Genomic DNA, 24,207 nt, shown 5'->3' with positions numbered 1-24,207 from the left:
CTGCCTGAATCCGTGGCCCTGGCTTCACCTCCCCCTGCAGCAAGAATGAGAGGTGACGCCTCCACCCTGACCATCACTGCTCTATTGGGCCGGCCGGTCTGGCTTCGGCTCCTCCGTTAAGAATCCTTGTGAGGGGCTCAGCCTCTCAGGCCTCGGCTCCCCGGCTGGCAGCTCACCAGTGTTCCGTGAGGTCGCCCCAGATAGCGGACATCAGGGCTCGCACACAGAGGGGCTCTGTCCCCAGGACACAAAGCAGGGCCTGGGTGCCGGGCGGCGCCCGCTGGCCTCACTGCCTCCCCCACCAGCGGGTCTCTGGGGGCACGAGGGACTGAGAGGGGAGGGGCAGCAGAGACCAGAGGAGCCTGCCTGCTGGCCATAAATCACCACGCCATGCTTTATAATTATCGAGGCACTTAAGCTCCTCTCTCTTCTCTTCCCCCTTTCCCTGGGGAAATTTCCTTCATTTCCTACATTATCCCAGTCTCCCCGCATGTCTAAATCAACCTCAGCCACGCCACAGCCTGCTTCTCGCGGCCTACTTCCACGGAGGGAGGGCGGGCTGGGACGCACAAGGGTGGAGGCCACCGGGACGCGGTTGTTCCAACCCAAGTCGCTCCGGCCCCGGGAGAGAAAGCCGAAAACGCCACCAGGCCCATCCTCCGGGCTGCGGTGATGACTTTCCCGGTGTCGGCTGCTTCTCCCGCCACCAAGATCTGTTGGCAAACCCAGGCGGCCTCGGGCTTCCCCGGGGAGGCAGGCCCAACGTGGAGTGGGGTCCCGGATGAAGAAGAGGGCCAGCTATACCCGAGGCCTTGAGAAACACCTTTCCCTGGGGCCAGGCTGGGCGGGTGTCAGCCTCCCCAGGGTGTGCGGCAATCTGGAAGGCGCAGCCTGCTTCATTCGTGGTGAGGATGCCGGGGTGGGCGGGGTTCTGATGTCGCCATCCACCGTGCGTCCAGCCCGACCCCAAATCTCGCCTAATTCCCATGTGCCTGCAGGCTTGTGTTCCTATCCCCATTTCACAGATGAGAACACTGAGGCCCGGGGAGGAAAGTAATTTGCCCCAATCATTCCCGGCTGCTGCGAAGGTCTGCCGCTTCCGAGGTTCTGCTCCTTGTACGTAAGCTGGAAAGCGTCCCCAGATGACGGTGGCAGGGCCCCGCAGAAGGCAGGTCCGGCCAAAGTCCTCAAGTTGTCCCCCGTCATCTTCGGTAAAACTCCCGGCTCCTGAGAGGTGGAGGGGGAAGGCAGCACCTTCACCAGGACATCAGGCTGGGGCTGGGGGGTGCTGCCGTGGACCAGCCCTGGGCAAGCATTTCAAAGTCAACAAGCAGCAGTGTTCTCCCAGGCCTCTCTCCCAGGGGGATGAGCCAGCCAGGTTTTTTTTTTTTTTTTAAATCTGGATCTCATTTTCTGCCCACATTTCTGACCTCCGGAAGCCTCTCGGGTAGTTTTCCAGAGCCCTCTGGATTCTGTCACGGGCACGTTTCATGCCTCCGCTCGCCGCATTCACAGCCAGGTCGCTGCCACCCTGCAGATGCCAGGGGGAGCCCACGGGCACAGCCGCCCAGGCCCCCGGCTGTCCGCAGCCACGCCAGGCCTTCCCGAGCCCTGGGTCCATGGGCTCCCACTGGCTCTCCGACAGCCATCTCCGGTCAAATTCCATGACTCCTTCCCTTAAAAAAAAAAATCCCTCTTTGAAAACAAACAAAAATCCCAGAACTGTGAACCAGGGAGAGCTGGTGATGCCTCGGCTACATTTTCTCTTTCATTCTCTTCTCCTGTCTGGCACGGCAGCCAGCTGGAGACACATTTCAACCCTCTCGTTTTACAGACGGGTAAACTGATGCCCAGAGAGAGAAAAGGGGCTTGCTGACCGCCCCCCTCCAACACACACACACACACACACACACACACACACACACCCCGCTTCTATGGCCCAGCCAGGATGGAGTGGGGGCCCTCAGCAGCTGTTGGACCTGGGCAAGAACGGACAGGGTCTGAGCCCACAGCCGGTCAAGACAAGAGCAGTCATGGCCCTGGGCGGGACCCTGAGCCCAGGCGGGGGGGTGGGGGGGTGGGGGGGTGGGGAGAATCCCCCCCAGGCCCTCACTCCACCCAGGCGGTCCTAGTCCCGTGGCCCAGAAGGCTGGAGCTCAGTATATGCAGAGAGAGACCCCGTGGGGGGGCGGGGGGGCAAGCCTTGAACTTCAGGGGCAGGGCTCAAGGAAAGCAGGGTGGCTCTAATGGAAACCAGTCAGCGGGCCAAATGCAGCAGGAACACCCCCTTCTCCGCCCCCCCCCCCCCCCGTGGTTTCCATGGGGACAGAGCCCGGGAGGTGGAGCTCTGGCTCGGTGGCGGCAGCAGATGTGGCCTGTGCAGGGCTGGCGTGGGGTGGCGGGAGGGGCGGCGCTGTGCCTGGCACCAGGGCCCTGGGACGTGGCAGGCCCCGGGCTGGATGCAGTAATGAGCCTGGGGCTGTGGGTCCACCACCTCCGGGAGGCCTCCTGGATTCCTCGGGCCGGCCCTCGGTGCTCCAGGCTGACTTTCTGCTCCCTGCCCAGCTGGGTCCAGTCCCGACCCAGCACTGGGTCCGGGCCTCCTTGAGGTTGCCCACATCTGCTAACTGAGATCCCTGTGCCCGGGAGTGGGGGACAGACACATCTGCCTGTCACGGCTCTAACCCTCTAGCAGAGGACCCAGTACTCAACAAGGTCTGCCTGGTCCAGTCACTGGATGATGCGGTCTGTCTCCTCCCGGACCCCAAGTCAGGGCCTGGCCACAGCAGGCTCCCTAGCCCCTCCGGGAGGTGCCCGAGACAACCGGGTGTCCTCTGAGCAATGCTGAGACACACTGGAACTTGTGGGGCCAGGGGCGCGAGAGCCACAGCAGCGACCACATGAACAGACAGGGCAGTGTTTCTTAAGCACGACATGGTCCCCATTCACCTGCAGAGAGCTACTTTCACGTGAGCTCATCCTGGCCCACCTACGGCACCCCAGCACCTCTGTCCTGCCCTGACCTGAGGGATCCCCCCTCCAGCTGAGACCCCTGCCACGGAGCAGCGCCCCCCCGCCCGGCTCCCGTCTGACCCACCTTATCCACGTTGGCACAAGGTGCGGGTGTTTCCGTGAGAAAGGGGCCCAGGCCCATCACACGCGGTGCTGTCTGCTACCAGCCCCAACGTGAAGAACCTTTGAAAAACCCCAGCTCGTCATCTACACCGCAGGCTCCCGGCACAATGGAAGGGTATGAATTTGGCACAGAGCGGAAAGGGCCATTTTGAGAACATCAAAGGCTGCAAAATGGTCTTGCCTGTTCCAGGTTTCTACAGCCCCCAAAGGTTTTTATTCTCAGTGTCTGAGTGGCGGAGTCTGCAGATCACCTGGGCCTGGTACGTTTCCCTGCTCTAGGCCCTAAGAACACGGACAGCAAGGATGACAACCTGACCTCCCCCTTCCCATCGCCTCTGCCACACTGGGCACTGTCTGGGGCCAGCCAGAGACGGGTCCTTGGGACCTCCACGACCAGCTCGACAGGGTCTGTAGCAGGGAAGGGACAGAGGCAATCCTGGCTCTTCCTGGGGGCAAAAGAACTCCAGCGCAAAGGACAGGTCCCTCCTAGCACTGCGTGTCTGGGGAGAACCCACCAAGGTCAGCAACCGCAAGAAGTAAATAATAAACAGGGATCCGGCACCCAGCTGTTCCCACCCGGCGAGGGCACAGCGTGGGTCCCGCGGTCAGAGAGCCGAGGCAGGTGCAGGCTGTCCCTCACTAGCTGTGTGACGCTGGGGACGTTCCTTGGCCCCTCTGAGCCTCGGTTTTCTCACACAGAAAATCGCTAACACTAACACCCACCTTCCACACCAGCGGGGCCCTCGGCCACCCTGTCTACACCTATTCCGGCACCAGAACAGCACCGGCACCGGCTGGCTCTGACGGGACGTTAGCATGAAATGGAACGAGGCAGACTGTGCACTTTAAAATGGATGTTGAGGGGCGCCTGGGTGGCTCAGGTCGAGATCTCACAGTTTGTGAATTCGAGCCCCGCACCGGGCTCTGTGCTGACAGCATGGAGCCTGCTTGGGATTCTCTCTCTCTCTCTCTCTCTCTCTCTCTCTCCCTCCCTCCCTCACTCGCTTGCTCTCTCTCAAAACAAGTAAGCTTACTAAAACGAAACGAAACGAAATGAAATGAAATGAAATAAAATAAAATAATAAAATAAAATAAAATAATAAAATAAAATAAAATAAAATAAAATAAAATAAAATAAAATGGATGTTTAAAAAAAAAAGGTCAAAACAGCCAGCCCTGGGCCTGGCACTTAGTGGGTCAACAAAAAATACTCCCCCAACCCTCCAGGAACTGAGTCTCGTGCGCAGCATCTGAGGGGAGCCCAGTGTGGTCCCCAACTCTCTCTCCAGTGGACCGAGGCAGGGGTTTCTGCCGCCCTGGGTCCCCCCGCTGGTCCCGCCTGAGCCAGTCTCGCTCTCCCTTCCCCTGGCAGCTGCCATCCCTTTCCGGCGCGGCATCTGCCAAGGTGGAGCCCACACACTGCCTGGCCCAGGAGCGCCCACCTGGAAGCCGCCTCCCAGAGCCCCCGCCGGCACCGTCCCACAGGCTGGGCAGCCCCGGGGGGACGGCCGTCCAAGCGACACTCCATCTTTGGGAAGGGGCAGAGCTCACCTCTGGTGCTGGAGCCCCCTGGACTCAGGCCGGAGATCCTTGAGGCCCCCCCAGCAGGCGCCGAGAGCCTCCGCAGGTCCTGGCGTCGGGCGACTTACTGTTGGCGTGACCGCAACCGCGAGGGCTCGAGCTCGAGGGCACCTTCTCCACCCCGCAGAAGCCCCCACGCCCCGCTGCCACCGCCCCGGGCCGCCACCGCCACGTCACATGTGCCTGGGCACGGCCGGCGGGCGGGAGGCCGCCTGCCTGGACCCTCCACGGCGGGCTCGGGTGGGAGCCCTCGTCCTGCTGAGCGGAAAGCAGCTGCCCCACCGGGCGGCTGTGGCGGGAGGGAACAGCAGGAACCGCGTCTGCCTCCAGGACCCCTCCGCCCACGCCTGGGCCGGAAGTGTGGGCACACCCACTGCAGGAATCCCGGGGCAGGGCCGGGCTCCCAGGAAACTGGGCCAGAGGCTCCCTCGCACACGCTGGAGCGGCCCAGTCCCCGCGGCCCCCACCGCTGCTCCCTTCTGGGGTCTCCCATCCGGCCCGGGGCGCGGGGCCCCGAGGCCGGGGGCCCTTTCCCCAGGGCCCACCCGCCACCGCTCCCCATCAAGGGGAGAAACGGCAGGTGCCATCATCACGCTGGATGCCCCCAGCAACCTGCGGGGAGGGTTCGTCCCCTTGCTTTACAGATGGGGAAACTGAGGCTGGGACGGGCACGCGGCTCACCTGAGAACCCAGGCCTCTGGTCTCCACCTAAGAGGCCCCAAAGAGGGGAAATACAAACCAACTTTTCGGCTCTCACCTGCCACCGCGGACCGTCTCCCGAGTCTGATGCGGTCTCATCCGCTTTAAAGACAACCAAGGCCTGCAGTAAGAATCATCCTCCTCGAGGCCTCTTGTGTCCAGAGGTGCGCTGGCCGTGCACGCGGCCTCATCGAATCCCCCCAGTCCCCACCACGGTGCCCGTGGGGCAGCTGGGCCGGTAGACCTTCTCGGTGTGGCCCCCGGGCGGCCCGAGCCCGCACTCAGGTGCACACACACACACGGACACACGCAGACCCGCCCGGGGAAGACCAGCCCCGCTGGCCATTTCTTTCGGGAGGGCCGCCAGCGCACCAACAGGCCCACCCCTGGGCCTTCCGGCCGCTCCCCTCCCTCGGCCGCCTTCCCGGATCCTGTGCTGGGCCTGCCCGTGCCGCCATTTCCTCTCGCGGGCCCGGAGGCTCACTTCCACTCCTCGGAGTCTGCAAATGGCCGGTGCCCGGAACAGCCTGTCCCTCGGAAGAGCCCGTGCCCTGCCGGGCCAGGTCCCAGAGTGCAGCCAGCCCGGCCAAAGGGCCTTCCTTCACCTCCCGGGAGCCGGGTGGGCGCCCCGGGCTGGGGACAATGACCCATCACGGTGGGGCAGTGCAGCGCCTGGCGGGTGTCCCCGGGGGTGGCCCACGGGCTCCATGGCTCACTGAGAAGCCACGAAGAGCGCCTGCCTCGAGGAGACACGGTGCCTCCAAAGGCCAGCCCACCTCCGGAAACCGCCGACATACCAAGGGAAGCGCAGGACCGTGTATGTGTGTGTGTGCGTGTTACATGCGTATGACGCGTGTGCACGGTGTTGCAGGCACAGGACACGCGTGTGCGCACACGTGTTACGTGCACAGGACGCCGTGTGCTTGTGTGTTACACACAGGACACGTGTAGGCACGTGGGCTGCATGGCAGGACACGTGTGCGCACGTGTGTCACGTGCACAGGACACGTGTGTGTGTTAACTGCACGCACCGTGGTGCGCACACGCTGGCAAAGGCTCGCGGTCCCCACCTGACCACTGTGGGGACCTGCAGAACGAACATGGGCTTCGGAGGACGGCAGGCCTGGGTCGAACCCCATCCCAATCTTCACCAGCCAGTTGAACGCGAGGGCTCCGCTTCGGGCCCAGCGCCTCCCCTGGCTGAATGGAGACGGCGAGAACCCCCGCCCGGCAGGCATTTCTGAGACTCAGAAATAAACCAAGGACGGCCAGCAGGTATGGGGTGCTCTCTGTGAACCGAGCGCCGTGCTAAGCGTGCACTGTGTGTGCTCCTCCGAGGCGGGGACACTTACTGCGCCCATTTTACAGAGGAGGCAATGGGGCCACGGAGAGACGAAATGGGGCCACGGAGAGACGAAATGGGGCCACGGAGAGACGGAATGGCTTGCCTTGGATCAACACAGCCGGGAAACGAAACCGACTGGGTCTGAGCCCCAGCCTCAGGCCCAGAGCTCACGCTCCTCTGTACTCTGCTTTCTCGAACGGGAAAGGTGCCCAGCGTGGTGCGGGCGCCCTGGGCGCGCACTGCTCCCAGTACAACCATCATCACCCTCGCTTCTCTGCCGTTGAATCGCAGGGCAGGGGCTGCTCTGCCTTGCCGACCTTTAAGAGCACCCAGACCGGCGTCAGCCACGTTCTCGGAGCTGCTGGTAAATACAGTTCTGATGCGGGCACAGGGATGGACAGGCTAAAAGACCAAACGGGAAGGCAGCAAGGGGTGGGAGCAGAATCGCTAGAGAAAGCGGCTCCCAAGGAGCTCCGGCAAATCTCATCCGCTTTTCACTCCTCCTGTTATTTCCCAACACCTCCACCAACAGGTACTTTTCCTTGAAATAAACAAGCCACAACAAAGCACTTCTATTAACGAATGGAAGGAGCCTCGGGGAGCCTGCAGAAGACGGCGGAAGGAAGCCCCCGTGTCTCTCTCGTTCAGGTTCGGCAGCGAGGGAAGGTGGCCTCAGCGGCTGGGAAGGGCAGAGCCTGAACCCAAAATTCGGAAAAAGCAGAAGCAGTCACTTGAAAATGAGGCGGGGGAGGGGGGCGTGGGGAAGAACCCTCAGAACCGATTACATCATAACGTGAGCAAATTCACAAAATAAACAGTTACCGTTTTCAAATTACGGTGGCCGTAAAACTTCTCTGTCCTCACGTGCGCTGATGGCCAATGAATTCTGCACCTCGTTATCTTGGTGAGATTATTATTTTTTTTCAAGTTTACAGCTACTCTGTGCAGTTCACCTGTTGAATGTTTTTTGGGGGGTGGGGAGGGATTTAAATGTACCTTTAAACCAGGCAAAATATTTATTATGTGATTTTTCATAAACATCCCCAAATAAATTTATGTCAGCCTATAGAGAACAGCTAGAGATTTCATGAAGATCTCAAAATCTAAAGTCCCAAACCCCGTAATTTTGAATTTTAATCTAGCGTTAACCCCGTTCACGCTGCCACACAAAATAAAAATTGGTAATTAATTAAAGCACTTAAGGTCCGTTAACGTAGGGCATTTGGAGTCTTAAAAGGCAAAGACAAAGACCAAAATTTAAATTATCATCTAATGACGGTGAGGGTGTTTCCTCCACCCAATTGCTCAGGGCACCGTTTCACCACACAAGCGCAACTTGTTTATTTTGACCTCAGTTCTTTGAAATTGTCGACTCCACAATTGAAATATGCTGTGTGTTCCAACAAGGACCCAGCAGTCGTAATGACAGACCAGCCCATCTGTGTTGTGAGAATGTATAATTTCAGCCTATAGTGGAATTTATATAGAAGCGATGATAGGAACACTGACTGCTCTGTGTGGTACTTTCCCAAAGGAAAAAAAAAAAAAAAACACAAAAAAAAAACCCCCAAAAAAAAATAGCCAAGAAGAAATGGGTGCCGTGAAGAAGGCTGATATGTTGCCTGATTCAGGACACAAAAGATTCCATGGCATTTTCCTGACTTGGGGATGGGGGGAGGAGGCAGAATGTTATTACCCAAGTTAGAAAAACAAAGATGGTCACCGATTACGCATAACCACCCCACTCTGCTGGAAAACGTGTTATGCGTATACGTTACAACCTTTAGGTGAACAGAATCTCGGTGGAAAATACTAACTCAGGATGAAAATGCTCATCTGCGGAAATTAATTGATTTTATGCTACTTGCCCTTACTTCCAAAAAGGAGATGAAGTCATGTTCAAGGAAATCAGACTGTCATTCCAGGACTTGGGATTCCAGGCCTATTTACCTGCACTGATTACACCAAAAAATAAAATTTTGGGAGATGAGGCATGGGCAACTATCAAAAGCATAAATTCTTTAAAACCGACGGCCCCTCCTTCCCCCCGACCCACCTCTCTCCACTCTCGACTCTTTCGCGTCAGAATTTACGACACTCTGGTTTTTTCCTATGACTCGTATTTCGTCGCCGCTGTCTAATTTGGTGCTTGCTAAATATTCGTGTGGAATGACCCTCCGGCTTGTAGCCGCAGAACGTGGTGTTCTACGCTCACAATCGTGGAAATGTTTTAATGATCTCTGCTATATACGCCTGTCTCTACAGCCCCAAACCTCCCGTATCGACTGCTGTCTAATCTAAGAACAAAAGCAGCCGTAATAGTCCTTGTGTGAGCTCAGCTCACTTTTATACGTGGTCGTGTCTGCCCCGGCCGGCTGCTCAGACCCACACAAACAGGGCCCAACGCCTCCGAATTAGGAAAACAAAGATGTATTTACGTGGGAAGTTTCTTCTCAGTTGCAATTTAGAACTTTCTGGGCCTGATTTTCCATTTTCCATAAATCAAGACCCCAGCTACCCCCAAACGTTGGGGGTGGGGTGGGAGGGAACCCAGGCTGCATCTGTGGGCACTTCCGTCAGCCTGCCAGAGGATGGAGGTGATTCGCAGCTGAACTCTGCAAAGCCCACCTTTTAAATGAAAAGGTTCAGCAGTTCTGAAGGGTCAGGGACCATCACAGGAACTCGGGCAAGCACGGAGTTCAGCTCTTGGACCGTGGCGGCAGCGTGGCCTGGGGACGCAAAGGTCTTCCAGGGACTCCCACCCCCGCTGGCCACGGTTCAGGCCCCGGACAGTCGAGTGGCTCGGCCTACAGCTCTGCAGATGGGAAACCAGGCTAGGATCCGGCACAGGCCGGCCCTGGACAACTCCGGCCCCCCGAGGGTCCGTCTGGTGGACGTGCCCACGTGCACCCCACGCACCGTCTGTGGGCAGGGCGGTCATGAGCTGGGCGCAGCGCCGTGAGGCGGAATCCCCGGGCTTAAATAAGTGTTTAAAAAACAAAGCACCAAACAGCCTAAAAGATTTCCCCCATACTGAGCTGAGGGCCGAAAAGGGCCTTCTTTTTCTTCCCCTCCTCACCCGAAATAAAATGAAACGAAAGGGAGAAAACAACCAGATCCCTAAACTATGGACATGGCAGCATTAAAGATGCCGGATAAAATAAAAGGGTCTCTGTTTCTCAATGCAGAACCCACCCTCCCGTATGCCAGCCCAGCCCTGCCTGCCGAGGAGTTTGCAGGGAGGAGCGAGGGCGCTTTGGTGTTTTTTCTCTCGGCCACTCCTGGCACCACCAAAAACTGAGACAATCATAATAACAGCAATAGTAAGGAGACCCCCACGACGAACCGACCCCACTGAACATGAACGAGTAGGCCGTGCCTATTAATGCCTCCTGAAACATTCGTTCCAATTACAATCGAGCACGCGGCTACTGTAAAATAACAAACATTCATTTTTATTGTGATTCCCAAAGCCTATAGCTTTGGATCTTAAAAATAAACGGGCCCGGCTTCTGCATTTTCCCTGCAGGTTTCGGAAAGGCTTACTTCACCGAAGACCGGTTGGGTGGGGGGGGGGGGGGGGGGTCGGAAATAGAATTTTGAATTTCGGATAACCAATTAGAGGGAAGGAAACGTAACAGGCACTGAGCACAAGATGGCAGAGCCCTCGGCTCGTCTCCAGCAAAAGAGAAGGGAAGAAGGTGACTTACCCAAGGTGCAGGAGGACGGGGAGCTTGCCCAAAAGCAAGGGAGTGGAACTGGTGCCCCCTGGGCCGGCCGGGCACGGTGGCAGGAGGGGGAGGCCGGCCCCGGGTGCCGGCCCCGGGTCCGACGGGCCCCCACGCGTCCTGCTCTCTGGCCACCCCCGTCCGTCGGTCCCTCGGTTCCGGCCGGCGCGGCCTGGGCCTCGGCCACCCCGGCACCCGGAGGCAGGGCCGCCAGGAGCCCAGTGGTGCTGGGGGAGGCTCTGCCGCCAGCCCAGGAGGACGAGGAAAATGCTACTTTTGTCTCCTGCTCTCATCTGGCACCGGCTGCCCGGGGAGGGGGGGCCAGAGGCGGCCGCTGCGGCTCGGCCCCGCCCACCGGGAATTTTTGAAAGATGCTCCTGGGTGCCGGGAGGATGGCAGACGTGGCAGAGGCGGGTGGGCCGGACCCCCGAACCCACCACCAGGCGGGCGGGGGGGGGGGGGGCGGCCGAGCGGGAGAGGGAGGAGGCGGCGGGCGCGGCTGGCCACTCAGCGGCCGGCCGAGGAGGATGGGGGAGCCGGCCCGGCCCGGGCCCGGCCCCGGCGCCAGCCCTCCCCGTGGCCAGGCGGCGCGGCCCTGGGCGCCATGTTGCTCCGGAGGCCGGGCGGCCCGGGCCCGCCGCGGGCACAGAGGCCGCATTGTTCCCACGCCGGGCCCGAGGGGGAGCAGGCGGCGGCCGGCACCCGGCGTGCTCCCCCGGGGGGCCGGGCTCGGGGAGGGGGGGGGGGCCCCCACCTGGCCAGCTCCCCGGGCCCGGCCACCGAGTGAGCCCGTCCCAGTGACGCCCCGGGAGGCCGTGCCACCTCGGCCCGGAGCCCGGGCCCTGAATCGGCCTTGTGTCCGAGCGGCCACCTGACCCCGGGGCCGTGCCACCTCTCCCGGCCTCGGTTTCCCCAGCCACAGGAGGCACAGGGAGGACGGCTCCTACCACTCAGGGCTGCCGGACGGCGGCATGAAAAACGCACACGTAGGGCCGAGCACCGGGCCGGGCAGCCGGCCACCTTGCCCAGAGGGGCCGCGAGGCCGCCATGAGGTCGGGTCCAGGCACGTCACCACACCCTCTGAGACCATCGCAGACCCCTCGGCCCCACGAAAGCCAATCCTGGCCACCACACGGGGCAAAGGCGAAGCGTGCCCGTGCTCCAGCCCTCAGACCTGGCCAGCGGGCCTGAGGGTTTTTAACGCGGTGCTCTTATTCGGAGATTTATCAGACTCCGCTGGCCTCCACCGGCCTCCGCCAAAGGCGGCCGGGCCACGTCCGCGTGGCCACTCTGTCTGCCCAAGTCTCTCCCTCGGCCCTTTACGTGGCCAGGCACCTGCCGCCCCAGTGCCTGGGGAGCCCCAGGGCTGTCAGTGTGAGATGGGGGCTCCCCAGGCAGGGGGGTACAGCGTGGACTGACCGTGGCCGGGCCTGCCGCCTCGGCTCATGGGCCTGTCGGCAGCGCCTGGGAGTAAGGGGCTGTCTGGACACCAGAGCAACCGGGGACGGGAGCTCAAGCTCGGATCCTGTGGTGCCCAAGAAGGAGGTGGAGGGGCGAGGCGACTGAGCAGGAAGGAAGCAGCCCAGGAGGAGCCCTCTGGTCCTCGGGCTCTGGTCTCACGCACACCGCCACGTGACCAGCTCGACAGCTGATGCCAGAGACAAAGCAGGTAGGATTCTGATGCCACGCGCCTGACCAGGAACGCCGGGGATTCCATTCCAGGAACAGCTTGGCACAGTATCGCCACGGCCAGAAGTGGCCTCTGCTGCGCCAGCTGGATGCCCAGGAGAGAACGGCCTCCACCCCAAGGCCTGCAGCCAGCGTGGGTCTCAGGACACAACACATCAGTCAGGGTGGCCGGGCAGGTCTGGGTAACGTGACGAACAACCTGCCTGAGATTCGCCGCAGTCTCTTGCGGTTCCAAGATAAGGAACACTCGAGCCCCGCACCACCGTTTTATTATAATTTAAAATGTAATTATAACAGGCTGATTTGAATGTAAATATCGCCGTGAAACACATGAAAGGCGAATCAAGATTTAAGAGCCCCAAACCAGCAGGTAAATAGTTCAGCTAAACGCTCTTCCTGCCACTGGAGATCCCAGAATGAAGGAAGGGCGTTTCACCGAAAAACCCAGCCCTGGCATTAGAAGCCAAAGGCATCGGGGACAACAATCCTGTTTCAATTCGGAAGGAAAATTCTATCCCTCCCTTAAAAAAAAAAAAAAAAAGAAAAGAAAAGAAAAGAAAAAAGGCCGTTTCACTTCGTACATCCCGGGCACACGTTTCCAACCACAACTGCCAATCACTCGACAAATAATAATCCTTGCCTCTCCGGCTCACGGGTCTACTCAGAGAACCCACCTCTCGGCCACGGACAGGGCAGCAGGCCCGGCCGCGTGTTCAAGGGCCCCACTACGGCGGCCACACGGCTTTCTGACCCATCCGAAATCCAATGCAAACAAGCCTGCCATTTGGAATCTCACAGTAAGGACTGTCTCCCAGTCCAGCGTTGACTCCTGAAGCCGCCCCCACCGAGTGAAAGCTTGTATTGGGAGGGTTTTCTGCCTCATGCCACACCATTCCAGTGTTTCCCACTTAGATTTTACCAATCCCACCCACACGCCCTCAGAAGTTGTTTTGGTCACCCCCCCCCCCCAAAGAGAGATCTCTTCAGAGCATTTTGGGGGGTCAGGGTAAACAGACCACAGCTGAGCGGTCCCAGGATTTAAAAAATTAAAAAAAAAAAAAAAAAAAGGGATGCAAAAGCAGTTTTAAAAAACGAAACTTCATTTTTTGAAAGCCAAATATTATCTGCCAACAAAGACTCACGGGGGAAGGGGAAGCTTGGCAGGGAGCGGACTCTCATCCCTCACCCGGACTGGGGCCACTCCCTCCCCTGTCCTCACCCGCTTCGAAGGGGCGTCCAGGCCGAGGACCCCCTCAGCTGGCAGGGAGCCCAGGCCGATTATCCCCCGCGGCCTTTCCAACGTCCCCCCAATGCCAGGAAGACGTTCTCATTCCCGGCCCCAGGCGGATCCGTTCCTCCGAGCCCCTAACTCGAGCCTGGGAGCCGGGCCTGGTTTCTCAGGGCACCTTCCTGGCTGCGTCGAGGCTGGCGATTTAGCAGGGAACGGGGCTGGACCCTATCCACAGAGCAGGAAGAGGGAGATGGCTACTGGATAAGCGTCAGAGGGAAGTTCTGTTCATTTTAGTAATTCAGAAAACGTCCGTCCAGTGCTGACTCCGGGCCGGTTTGTCAGGAGTGACCAACACACCGTCTCCAGCCAGCGAGGGTGCGTGAGGGTTAGTGTGCGGCTTACCCGTGGCAGGTCGGACTCCCTGACAGCCTGCGGACTCCTCCCGAGTTCATCGGAGAATGGATTCTGGGAGGAGTAAAGGGTCCCAGAAAGTCACAAATATTACCCAAAATCGCCCTCGATGGCTTCCTCCTCCGGGAACGGACCCTTCCTCGAACAGTCCCAATTTTCCTCACTTGCCCTGGACTACCCATCACCTCCAGCAGACAAAGGCCCAACGGGGTCTAGCCCAAGGGAGGGTCCCTCCAGCCCCCACCATCCAACACCCGGAAACCTGGCCACCTTTCCGGTGGTTGCGAATGTGCCCTCGCACCCTTGAGAAAGAGATCACAGAAGGGAAAAATTAAACTTGAGAAAGTTAGCCTCCACTCAACAAAGAAAGCCAGACGTTCCCGCTGAATTTTCCAAGAACCATGGGTCAGGGGGGCTTTCTCTTTTCCCTTTCTATAAATCTCGGTCCCTGACTGGGTTCTGAGGGCCTGTGATACCCAAGATACTCGAGCTCTGCCGGCCCAAGCCAACGGGACACCGGTCAGCCCTGGAAATAAGCATTTCGTATAAAAGATCCATTGTCTCTGCCTGAGAACAGTTATTGCCTTTTCTCGGTCCTCAGCCACATAACATCAGGACGCCCAGGCTCCTTTCTTGTTCGGACAACATGTTTTCAGCAAGGCCAATCTCGCTGGGTCTTCCTGAACCATCAGCGAAGAGACAAGATTCTCCTCAGCGAAGTGTTCTGGTGAACGTATGCTTGTATTCGGCCAAAAAGCAATTAGCTCATCAGTGGTGAAACCCTCCCACCAAATCGCCAGCCGCATTGCCAGCAAGATGCTGGCAGCTGCTGTGGCCACTCTGGACCCCCGAGTCGCGACATCCTGCCCTCATTCTTCCCCCAGACCCTGAATAGGTGAGGGGCACACGTCAGACCCTGGGGTCGGCGCCCGAGTGACCTCCTCAAATGCCATTCCCGGAGCGGGGAGGAGGTTCCACTCCTTCCTCTGGGAGCATGTCCCGGGACCTCCAGAGGCCTTGCCCCCCTCTAGTGCCCCCAGTGCCTCCTAGCCAGGTCCCCGTGGGAAGGAAAGCCCTAGATTTGCAAGCTCCTCGCAGTCTACCAGATAGGAAATATCGAAGTTCACTTGTACCACCACCTGCGGGGCGGGGGAGTGAACTTGTAGGTGCCCTTTCTAGTGAAACCAAAACCGGACTCCCCGTTTCTTAGAAACTCAAAAATATAATCGTCACTAGCAATAAAAATGGCGATTACCATTTACAACAATAACAATGACAACAGCAGCAGCCATTTATGGCTCCCTGCCACGTGCCAGGAACCGTGCTCTGTGGAATTCACGGTGCCCGGACGCTCCAAACGACCCTCCGAGGTTGGATTTATTACTCTTGCTCTAGGACTTGGGGTACAGGACTCGGGGTACAAGGATATGCCCTGTCCGGGGTCACACAGTGAGCCAGGGGCAAGGACGGGACTGGAGCTGCCCGATGTGAGCCGGGACACCCCCTTTTAATGGGGCGCCTGCAAGAGTATCCTCCCTTCTCCCCAGATGTGCAAGCACACCGTGTAAGCCCAACGAATACCAAGCATGATGGTTTTAAGCTGTTTTCCTGGCTGGCCCGCAAGGGCCTCCCTCCCTTCCCAAACACTGGTTTCCCTGGACAGCAGGGAGTGCTTGTTCAGAGAGAGTGCCCGGCAGGGTAGGCAAAGGCCTCCAGACCCTCTCTCAGCCCCAGGGACTGCCTTCCACTCAGGCCTCATCCACACCAGGGCAGAACAGGCCCCGACACCCTTCTGAGGACGAGAGCAAGCAAGACTGGGTCACAGACGGCCCCATCAGGTGCAAACCACACAGAGCCAAAAGTCATCCTGCTGTAAACCTCCCGGCTGTTCCCACTGAGCAAAGCAAACTGCCGTCTGCACCTGTTCAGGTGGCGCGTGGAACCTGGTCACAGCAGAGACCTCCTCGCCACACACTGCCTGTGCTGAGCAGCTGGCCCCCACCAGCACCCCGGAGACCCATCGCCCAGGATCTGGGGCCTCCAGTGGCCAAAGGCTGGGCGTGACACAGCCCCAAGTACAGGCGACAAAACACTACAGGGCTGGCCCCGGCTTAAAACAAAAGTGGAAATACCAGGGCCATCCTCCCACTCGCCCACCACAGTCCACGAGTCCCCATGCCCCTGCTTAGCACATTCTTCCTATTAAATCCAGAAGTGACAAAAACCAGACGGGCGCCAGTTCGTTTCTGGAACCTTGACTTTGGTGTGCATGTCCTCAAAAATAAAACGTGCCTGGATGGGCTATCCCAACATGGTAGGAAGCCCCTGGTGGGGGCCCAAGCCTCCACCGAAACTGGGCTGGCTCTGAGAATCAAGGACAAAGGCAAGACAGGACAGCGTTGGTGCTGAGATAGTGCCTCTTCCCGGGGGCGGGGGGGGGGGGGGAATGTTTACTATAGACACTCTCAAGCCCATCACATTCCATGCGCCAGGGGCACACGTTGGCGGGGGAGATGGGCCTTGGCAGCTTTGACAAATAGCAAGCCCCCACGAAGTGGCCCTGGGGGTGCCTCCTTGGATGCTCAGCCTTTCCCTGCTCCCATAGGCCCACGGAGAGGGAGCAGCGGATACCCCTTCTTCGGGGGTCTGGTTTAATCCTGGGGTATTCCCTAGGAGCCTCAGCAGGAGGCCACACCTTCCTGCCCATCGTGAGACACGTTACAGGTCCTCCGTGGACCTGGGGAAAACATCTCCTGCGTTCTGCAGGCGAGGATCCGATGGAACTCGAGCTCTTTCTAATTACTAACCCGGTCACCGCCGACGCCAAGCAGCAGCTCCATTTCTGTGCCCCCATCCCCGAGATCGCTCCTGAAGGGCCCACCCGGGTTTCACGGCTCCTAACTGCCTCTCGTAAAGTCATAAATAAAAATCCAAAACGGAGGAGGTGGGGAGGTGGCTCGGGAGAGGAAGATGAGGGCCTAGCAGAAAAGACGGCCGCCGGGTCCGTTCTACGGCACTGAAGCAAACTTCCAGCCTCTGTGCCGGGGTTGGCCGGATCTTACTGAGGTGGTCTCCTCTTTCCTCTGGGCTCTAGGGAAGCAGGCAGCCCGGGGAGAGGTTGTCGTGAGGCAGGCCTGGGCTACTCAGGCCTCCATCCATGTTCCCGGAAACACGGCATTCAGGAGCCAGCTTGCAACTCTGGGGTGTTATGGAAACAGGCCCCCACTGCCCATTATTTTGTGGTCAAAGGACCCGGCGAGGTTCTCCAAACCACATCAATAAGATGGGGAGAGCAGAGGGGAAATCACACCTGTGATACGATGGTATTAAAAAGCTGGCTCAATCCGCACCCCCCCCCCCCCCGCAATGGGTTTCACTTTAACGGGATAGGTATATGAGAGTACAAGTATGCATTTGAAAATCCCCAATGGCCAGAACCAACGAACGAAAATGCAACGAAGACAGTGCTGGCCTGTGGAGACCGCCTTGGCTTCTGAAAGCCAACTTTGAAGAAATTAATTTCAGCGTTACCTTAAAACCCTGTAATTACGGCAAACGCGCATTCCTTCACCCATGTCTCGCTCCCCACAAACTCCCCAGGGCCGCCGGCTGGGCCTGTGTGTGAGCCACCTATAAAGGGGGATTTATTACGAAAAGTTATGAGTTGTTTTTCGTTTTATGCCACCATAAACAAGAAACCTCCACACAAGGGCCTTTCACTTGCTGGGCCCAGCGGCTGCCAATGCTTGACTGAGGGCCCCCTAAATCGGCTCTCCATAAATGCTTGACCAGCAGAAAGAAAGAATAAATAAATGAATAAATAAATAAATAAATAAGAAGCAACAATTTCCCTGATTTAGGAAGGAATGAAAGATGTCAATTTTTCCAAAAAAAGGAAAAAGAAAAAAAAAAAAAAAACGATCCCAGCGTCCAAATAACCCTTCCAATCGCATCAAACCTAAAAACAGATGCTTTCTCTTTTCCTTCTATTCTGTTTAAGACGCCTGCCAGCACTATTTACTTTATGCGTTCAACAAAATTCTCTCTGGCAAACGGTCCGCACACCTGAGATCAGGAGCTGTATTTGACGAATTCCAAGTTCCTGCATTTTAATGACGGCCCCGTGGAGTTCTTGCCAAGCTGGCCAGGCTTCAGGTTCAAGAGCAACCTCCTCCGTCTGTGGAAGGCCTGCCCTACAGGCTCTTCTTAGAAATCCCTTCATTAATATTTAAATACTCACTAAGTAGCGAAAGTGAGAAATGCACTTACCATCCTCAGGAGTCGCCCGGAACCCGATGGTGACCCCGGGACTCGCAGGTCGACCGCCCTTGCCGGAGGAACGCGCCCGGACGCAGCCAGCGCTGCGCTGTAGTGCCCACACCGCACAGGCCCCGGGCGAGCGACGGGTATGCGTCCTGGGTCCCAAACGCTTCCCTCCTTCACGCGTGCGAACCGCTGAGAGCAGCGCGGTGCCATCTCCCGCAACTCTTCGCAGGGCGGGACGGCTCCGGGACGGAGACGGCCGGACGAAGCGCACGGCCAGGCCCCACTCTCCCGGTCCCGCACCGCGCCGCTCCTCCTCTGTGACTCCGGCGTGCCCGTACGGAACCACCGGACCTCTCGGGAGGAGCGGCCGGCAGAACCCGGTCTCCGCATCCGAGACTAGCGCCTCGAGGGACCTTTGTCCGGGACGAAAACGAAAGCGCGCCGCGCCGGGGGCGCCCACGCCCTGCCGCGGAGGTCCGGGCCGGCGCGCCCCGCGACTTTCTCCAAGTTCACGTGCTTCCCCGGCGGGCGGGCGGCGCGGGCCCGAACTTGCAGGGCCGGGTCGTCGGGCGCGCTGCGGGTCGCGGGCGGGCTCCGGGCGGCCCGGCGGCGCGGGCCGGGCACAATGGGCGCCGCCGGGCGGGCGCGGGGACAGCGTGGGCCCGGCCGCCGCGCGGCCGCTCGTCTGGCTCGGCCCGGGCGCCGAATGCGGCGGCGGCGGCTTGGCACAGACGCGCCGCGCGCCCGGTGCATGCTAATGGCCGGCGGCCGCGCCATGAATTATTCAGCAGCGGCGCGGAAAGGGCGAGCGCGGCGCGGAGGGCGGCCCGGCCCGCGCGTCCCCCGCCGCTGCGAAGCCGCCGCGGCGACTTCCCAAACTTTCCCCGGTCGGCACCGAGGATGCGGCCCCCGCGGCGCCTCCGTCCCCGCCCGAGCGCGCCGGCCGCGCTTCCCACGTTGCCGCCTATTTTATGTCTTTTGTCTCGGAGTTGGCACCTGTCCCAGAGAGCGCGTTTCCCTGCCCACCCCTTCGCCGCCGGATCGGGGCGGGGGAGGGGGTACAGGGGACCCGGAGAGGAGAAGACGGGGAGGTGGGGGGAAGCAAGGCGCCTACGGGCCCCGTAGCCAGGAAAGACCTCCCGGGGACAGCGGCCGTGCCCGCGCGCCCGGGCGCCTCTGTTCCGCGGGGAGGTCAAGTCTTCGGCTGTGCCCAGAATACCAACGAGGCCTCCGCCCCCCCACCCCTCGCCGCGGCCGTGCCCGCTGCGGGCGAGGACGGACCGCGGCCCCTCCCCGACTCCCCCCTCCGCCGCGCACCCTCCTCCCGGGGCCCGCGCGCGCGGGCGGGGCGGGAGGCGCGAGCAGCGGATTCGCCGCCCGAGCCCCGCGCCTCGCCCCGCAGCCCCGCGTGCGCGCCCCCGCGGGCACGCCGCCCCGGGCGCTCCCCGCCGCGCGCCCCCGGCCCGCGGCCCCGCCCGCCTGCCGGCGCGGCCAGGGGGGCACCGCCGCGAGGACCCATCCGTCTCCGGCTTCGCGCCCCGGGGCCGCGCGGCTGCTGGGGCGGGCAGGCGCGAGCCCTGGCCCCAGCTCGCCCCGCCGCCCTGGCACCGAGGCGGCTGCCGGAACGCGCTCGGCGGCTGCGTTCCGAGGCTCCGGCTGCCATGATTGCGGGCAGCGGGGCGCGCGCGCAGGCTCGGGCCCGACTCGGGGACCCCGGGCGGACCGACGGTCTCTGGCCTGCGCGCAGACCCGTGCGCGCCGCGGAGAGCGGCTAGGGTCGCCGGGCTCGGCACTGCAGGGGCCAGCATGTGCCACGGAGCTCTAGACGAGGTCCCGGGACAGGGCTCGGGGTCCACGGCGGCGGGCTTCCCCCGGTGCAGGGCGCGCGCCAGGGCGACCCCGCGGCGGCTTTCCGGACGGCGCGGGTCCGGCGGAGGGAGGGGCGCGGTGCCAGGTGGGGGGGGGGGGGAGGCGCTGTACGGGATCTGGTGAAGTGGAGAGGGGTAGCGCACTGAGCCCAGAGATGGAGGGGGTGTGCAAGGTGCCTGGCGGAAGGGGGTGCCCTCACGGTGCCGGGAAGGCGTGGGATGGCGGGGCACCGTGCCCAGAGCCGCTGCCCAGCTCCGAGCTCGCTCTCTTCCTTCCCCGCAGAAACAACTTCCTGCTCCCCTGGCCCGGAGCGTAGGAGCTGCGGAGAGAAGTTCTAGGCCGCAGCTTTGCTCTCTCCGAGACCGACGACTACACTGCAACACCCCGGGGCCGCGCGGTTCCCTCCCGCGCCCCCTTCCGGGGGTCGCGACAGGCAGGGCTCCAGGGCCCGGACACTGGTTATAATGCCAAGGAGGCCGAAGCAGCTTGAACCGCCGGCTCCGCGGGGGCGCCTGAGTGGTTTCCCCGCAGAAAGGCCGACCTGGGCCTCTGTCGCTCGGGGACGACACCGGGTCACTATGCTCGGACCCCCTCTCCCTGTCCAGGCATGCCCTCTCTCAGAGCCAGATGGACCTGGCTGTCCCAGGACGCCCGCGACGGGGGCCCGAGGGGAACAAGGTCTCCTGGGCCCCATCCCAATGTCTCTCTGTGCCTGTCTCCCCCCAGCGCCCCCCCCCCCCCAGCCGGCCTTGGCATTCTAACCAGTGTCCCTTGACGTCACATCTCGCCATTTCTGTCAACCAATTGAAACTTGCTCGTTGTCATAAAAATATATATACTTTTTATGCCATTGGTACATTCAAAAGTTCCTCGTGTGCCCTTGCTTCCCAGGAAACTCCATTCCATATTGGATTGGACTGCCCAGAAAGAGGAAACTGGCCGCTCCAGGCAGGGCTGGGCTGGGGCCTGGGTTGCCCACCCACCCACCCACCTTGGAAGCTCTCTAGGCCCCTATGACCTTGGCCTTGAACTGTGGCTGGACACCCACCTGTGAGATACATGGTTTCACGGGGAGGGGAAAAGGTCAGGATATACTAAGGAATCTTCCCAAATTGCTTTCCTGGGTGTTAGACTCTTACCGTGGCCTCTTTTTAGAGGCAGTTTTTCTTATTTCTCTGAGAAAATTGAGTTTTAGAAAATGGAGTAGAAATGTTTTCCGGTGACTCTTTTCATTGAAATGCTGACCAACTTTCACTTTTCACAGCAGAGCAGAGAGACAGCCCAAGCCGGGTGACTTCACAATGGGGTGGGTTTCACTCTTTCCCCGAGGAAGGTCCAGGGTGGCCCTCCCAGCCTCAAGGACCGTGGCGTCCCAAGCTGGGTGCCCAGGAATTCTGTGCTCCTCCTTCCTCAGTAAAGGACACCCTCGTAGCAGCTCCAGGCTTAGGAATGCCGTGTCCGTATTCTAGCAATACGGCAGAACTACGTCTCTTGTCTAGCACCCGTCCTTTATAATCTTCCCTGTTACAGCTCCCAGCCCTGACTAGGCCTGTGGGGTAAGAGAGCACGTCCTACAAACTGAGTATGTGCAAGGCAGTCCCAAAGAGCCACCCAGAACCCTCTATCACCTCCCCCGCTGCCGCGGCCACACCGAGGAAGAACCCAAGCACCACTCGCCATTATACACGCCCCCCCCCCAGCCCCCCATCTCTACTGCATGGTTCAACGGCTTTAAAAAAAAAAAAACCCATCAGACATTCTGTGGCTTAGCAACTTTGGGGACTCCAGAACAACAATACTTTTCGAGACTGGCTGAATGCAGAGATCTAAACACACTAAGTCTCGGGCCCTTTTCATACCAAACCTTGTTTTTCCAAAATAATGAGCAAGCTCGGTAACTACTGAACGGGGATTTTGAAAATAAATATATGGTTACTATTTTCACATAAAACCGTTCCCCAAGTGCTAACTCTAGAGATGTGTATACCTCTGTGATAACGTTCTCGCGCGCGCACACACACACACACACACACACACTGCACTCCAACAACTGCGCTCTAATCTATTGATAATCACTTTCCTAAACACTATAAATATTATAACTAATGTGATACATGTTTTGTGATTCCGTTGGTGGATTAAAACGTTGAATTTAAAAAGCCACAGAGAAAAAGAGATTATCTTACATTATGCCAGTTACAACTTTTGTTCCTTTGGCACAAATACAAATTTGACAACGGTATCATTACGGAAGGCACTGACTGAATGCCAGCGTATTAACTTTGTAATTTTCACCTGAAATCATTGTATAATCACACCCGAGTTGCTAACCTTTTTATTAGCTGATTTTTTTTTTTGCTCTCACACACATTAATAAGTTAATTTGATGCTGTTTTCCGCCCCCTCCTAATTTTTATTTGGTAAAACAAGAAATTGGGTGAGTCAGAACCATATTTGAGAACACGCACTTTTTTTTTTTAATCCTCTCTATACTTGGCAAGGATTTACATATAATTTGGTTACAAATTCAGAAATCAAATTCTGCTTTATTCAAGGAAAATAATAGCTTTGAGGTAATTCCACTGGCTACTATTCAGGTTGGTTTTTTAAAGTCTTTTCCCAACTTGCTATCATATTACGTTATTCAGAGCAAATAATATTAACAAGTGTGCTCAAATTCTCAAAACAGAAACCTGGAACATTTACTTTGTTGGTGAATGTTATTATGATGGACAGGCTTCCTGGAGAAAGAACTGGGTCTGGGTCTGTGAGCCACACCGTGCCTAAGGTCAGACGTTGAAAAAAATAAGTCATAGGAAGGCTCTCGATATACCGGGATGTTTATAGTATCGGCCTTATACAGTTATTTTTTCCTGATTTCTCCCAAGATCTGCCTAATGGGAATGCAGCTGGCGACTTCCTGCTCTGCCTCCCAGCCCGTGTCCCCGGCCCAGCGTCCGGCCTCAGAACAGCCCAGAAGGCCGCGGGCACTCCAGTTTACTGTCCCTTTTCCCTACGCAGCGACTTCTAATAGTTCAAAAAAAATTCGGTGTACAAGACATTCCAAGGACTTAGTAAACAGATGCGTTTAATCTCATTAAAAGCAAGCAGGATACGTGTGAGTGAAAACTTACATTTTCACTTGGGTTTTGAACGTTCAACTTCGCACACTCAAGAAGAACCATGCCTTCAAAGCTGCCCAATCAGCTTGAGATTGTGAGAGCGCGGCGGCTCCTGGGTTAGATACCACTTCTTCAGTCATCCCAGACAATGTGCCCTTTTGAGGAGCTGCTAAGAAGCTTTGGGTGCTGTGTATAAAGGCAAAGCAGGCTTATGATTTTTTCTTTTCTTTTTTCTTTTCTGTTCTGTTCTCTCTTTTTTTTTTTTTCTTTTTTTCTTTTTTTGGTTTTTGGTTTTGTTTCGTTTCGTTCGTTTGCTTTTGTCTCAAAGTAGTTTGCCGGTTTGGGATTCCGTTTCGCTCTGCCTGTTTTGTGGCTGCGTGTACCCCTACTTTTGCACACAAACCCACCGGCATCAATTTGCCTTGGGAAAGCCCTTGGTTTTTTTCCTACAGAGACAGCTGAGGAAGAGGAGAGGGGAGAAAGAAGCCTGCTAGTGTCGGTGCAGGTAAAACGGGCGAAAGATCATTGAGTTAGGCTCTCGGGCCGGGGAAGGAATGTGAGCAAGCATCCACACAGAAAGGATTCCTTCCTTCCAAACATCATGAACCATTTTCAAAATCTTTTGCTTTAGTTCACCCCATTTCATGTTAAACTTGGCATTCGTTCACTAGCAACCGAAATAAAACTCTGGCCACAGGACAAGCATGTTTGAGAAACAAAGCAGGGGGCAAAACTCCACATTAGCAGCCCTCTCCCCCACCAAACACCGAGCATGCTGGTAGACCATTCCAGAAGGCTGCAATAAATATGTACTTGATTGCGCGCACACACATAGTGAATATACTGTATATAATACACACGGGCTGGTAACCACAATTCCCCCTTACAGAGAGGGCACCTGGGTAGCTCAGTCGGTTAAGCGTCTGACTCTTGATTTCGGCTCAGGTCATGCTCTCCAACGGTCCGTAAGATCGAGACCTGCATCTGCCTTCAGCGCAGAGCCTGCTTGGGCTTCTCTCTCGTTCCCTCTCTCTCTGCCCCTCCACTGCTCTCTCTCTCTCTCTCTCTCTCCCTCAAAATACATAAATAAACATTAAAAAAAATTTTCTCCTGGCAGATGAAAAATTACAA

The 24,207-nt window shown here is 58.3% G+C and overlaps 2 protein-coding genes and 1 long non-coding RNA gene across 4 annotated transcripts in view; 1 reads left to right on the top strand and 2 right to left on the bottom strand.

The window, feature by feature from the left end:
* The window catches only part of LOC132695212 (uncharacterized), a 42,198-nt gene extending 22,450 nt beyond the window's left edge, over positions 1-19,748 (bottom strand). Inside the window, exons 1-2 of the mRNA XM_060659453.2 lie at positions 19,305-19,748; positions 18,089-18,839 (exon numbers count right to left, since the gene is read on the bottom strand). Coding sequence (XP_060515436.2) covers positions 18,089-18,839; positions 19,305-19,748 — 1,195 coding nt within the window. The remainder of the gene's footprint in view (positions 1-18,088; positions 18,840-19,304) is intronic.
* Positions 1-24,207, bottom strand: part of ATXN10 (ataxin 10) — a 537,342-nt gene that overhangs the window by 157,612 nt on the left and 355,523 nt on the right. The gene's annotated exons all lie outside the window — the stretch shown is intronic.
* On the top strand, positions 20,048-23,035 carry LOC144616856 (uncharacterized). Of its 2 annotated transcripts, XR_014138017.1 has the most exons (4): positions 20,048-21,037; positions 21,485-21,848; positions 22,644-22,742; positions 22,843-23,035. It is a non-coding gene; the product is annotated as an uncharacterized LOC144616856 (long non-coding RNA). The 2 variants fall into 2 exon arrangements; XR_014138016.1 differs by lacking the exon at positions 22,644-22,742.

The sequence above is a fragment of the Panthera onca genome, chromosome B4 (assembly GCF_046562875.1).
Source record: "Panthera onca isolate mPanOnc1 chromosome B4, mPanOnc1 haplotype 2, whole genome shotgun sequence".
NCBI lineage: Eukaryota > Metazoa > Chordata > Mammalia > Carnivora > Felidae > Panthera > Panthera onca.
This window is presented reverse-complemented; position numbering and strand designations above follow the sequence as displayed.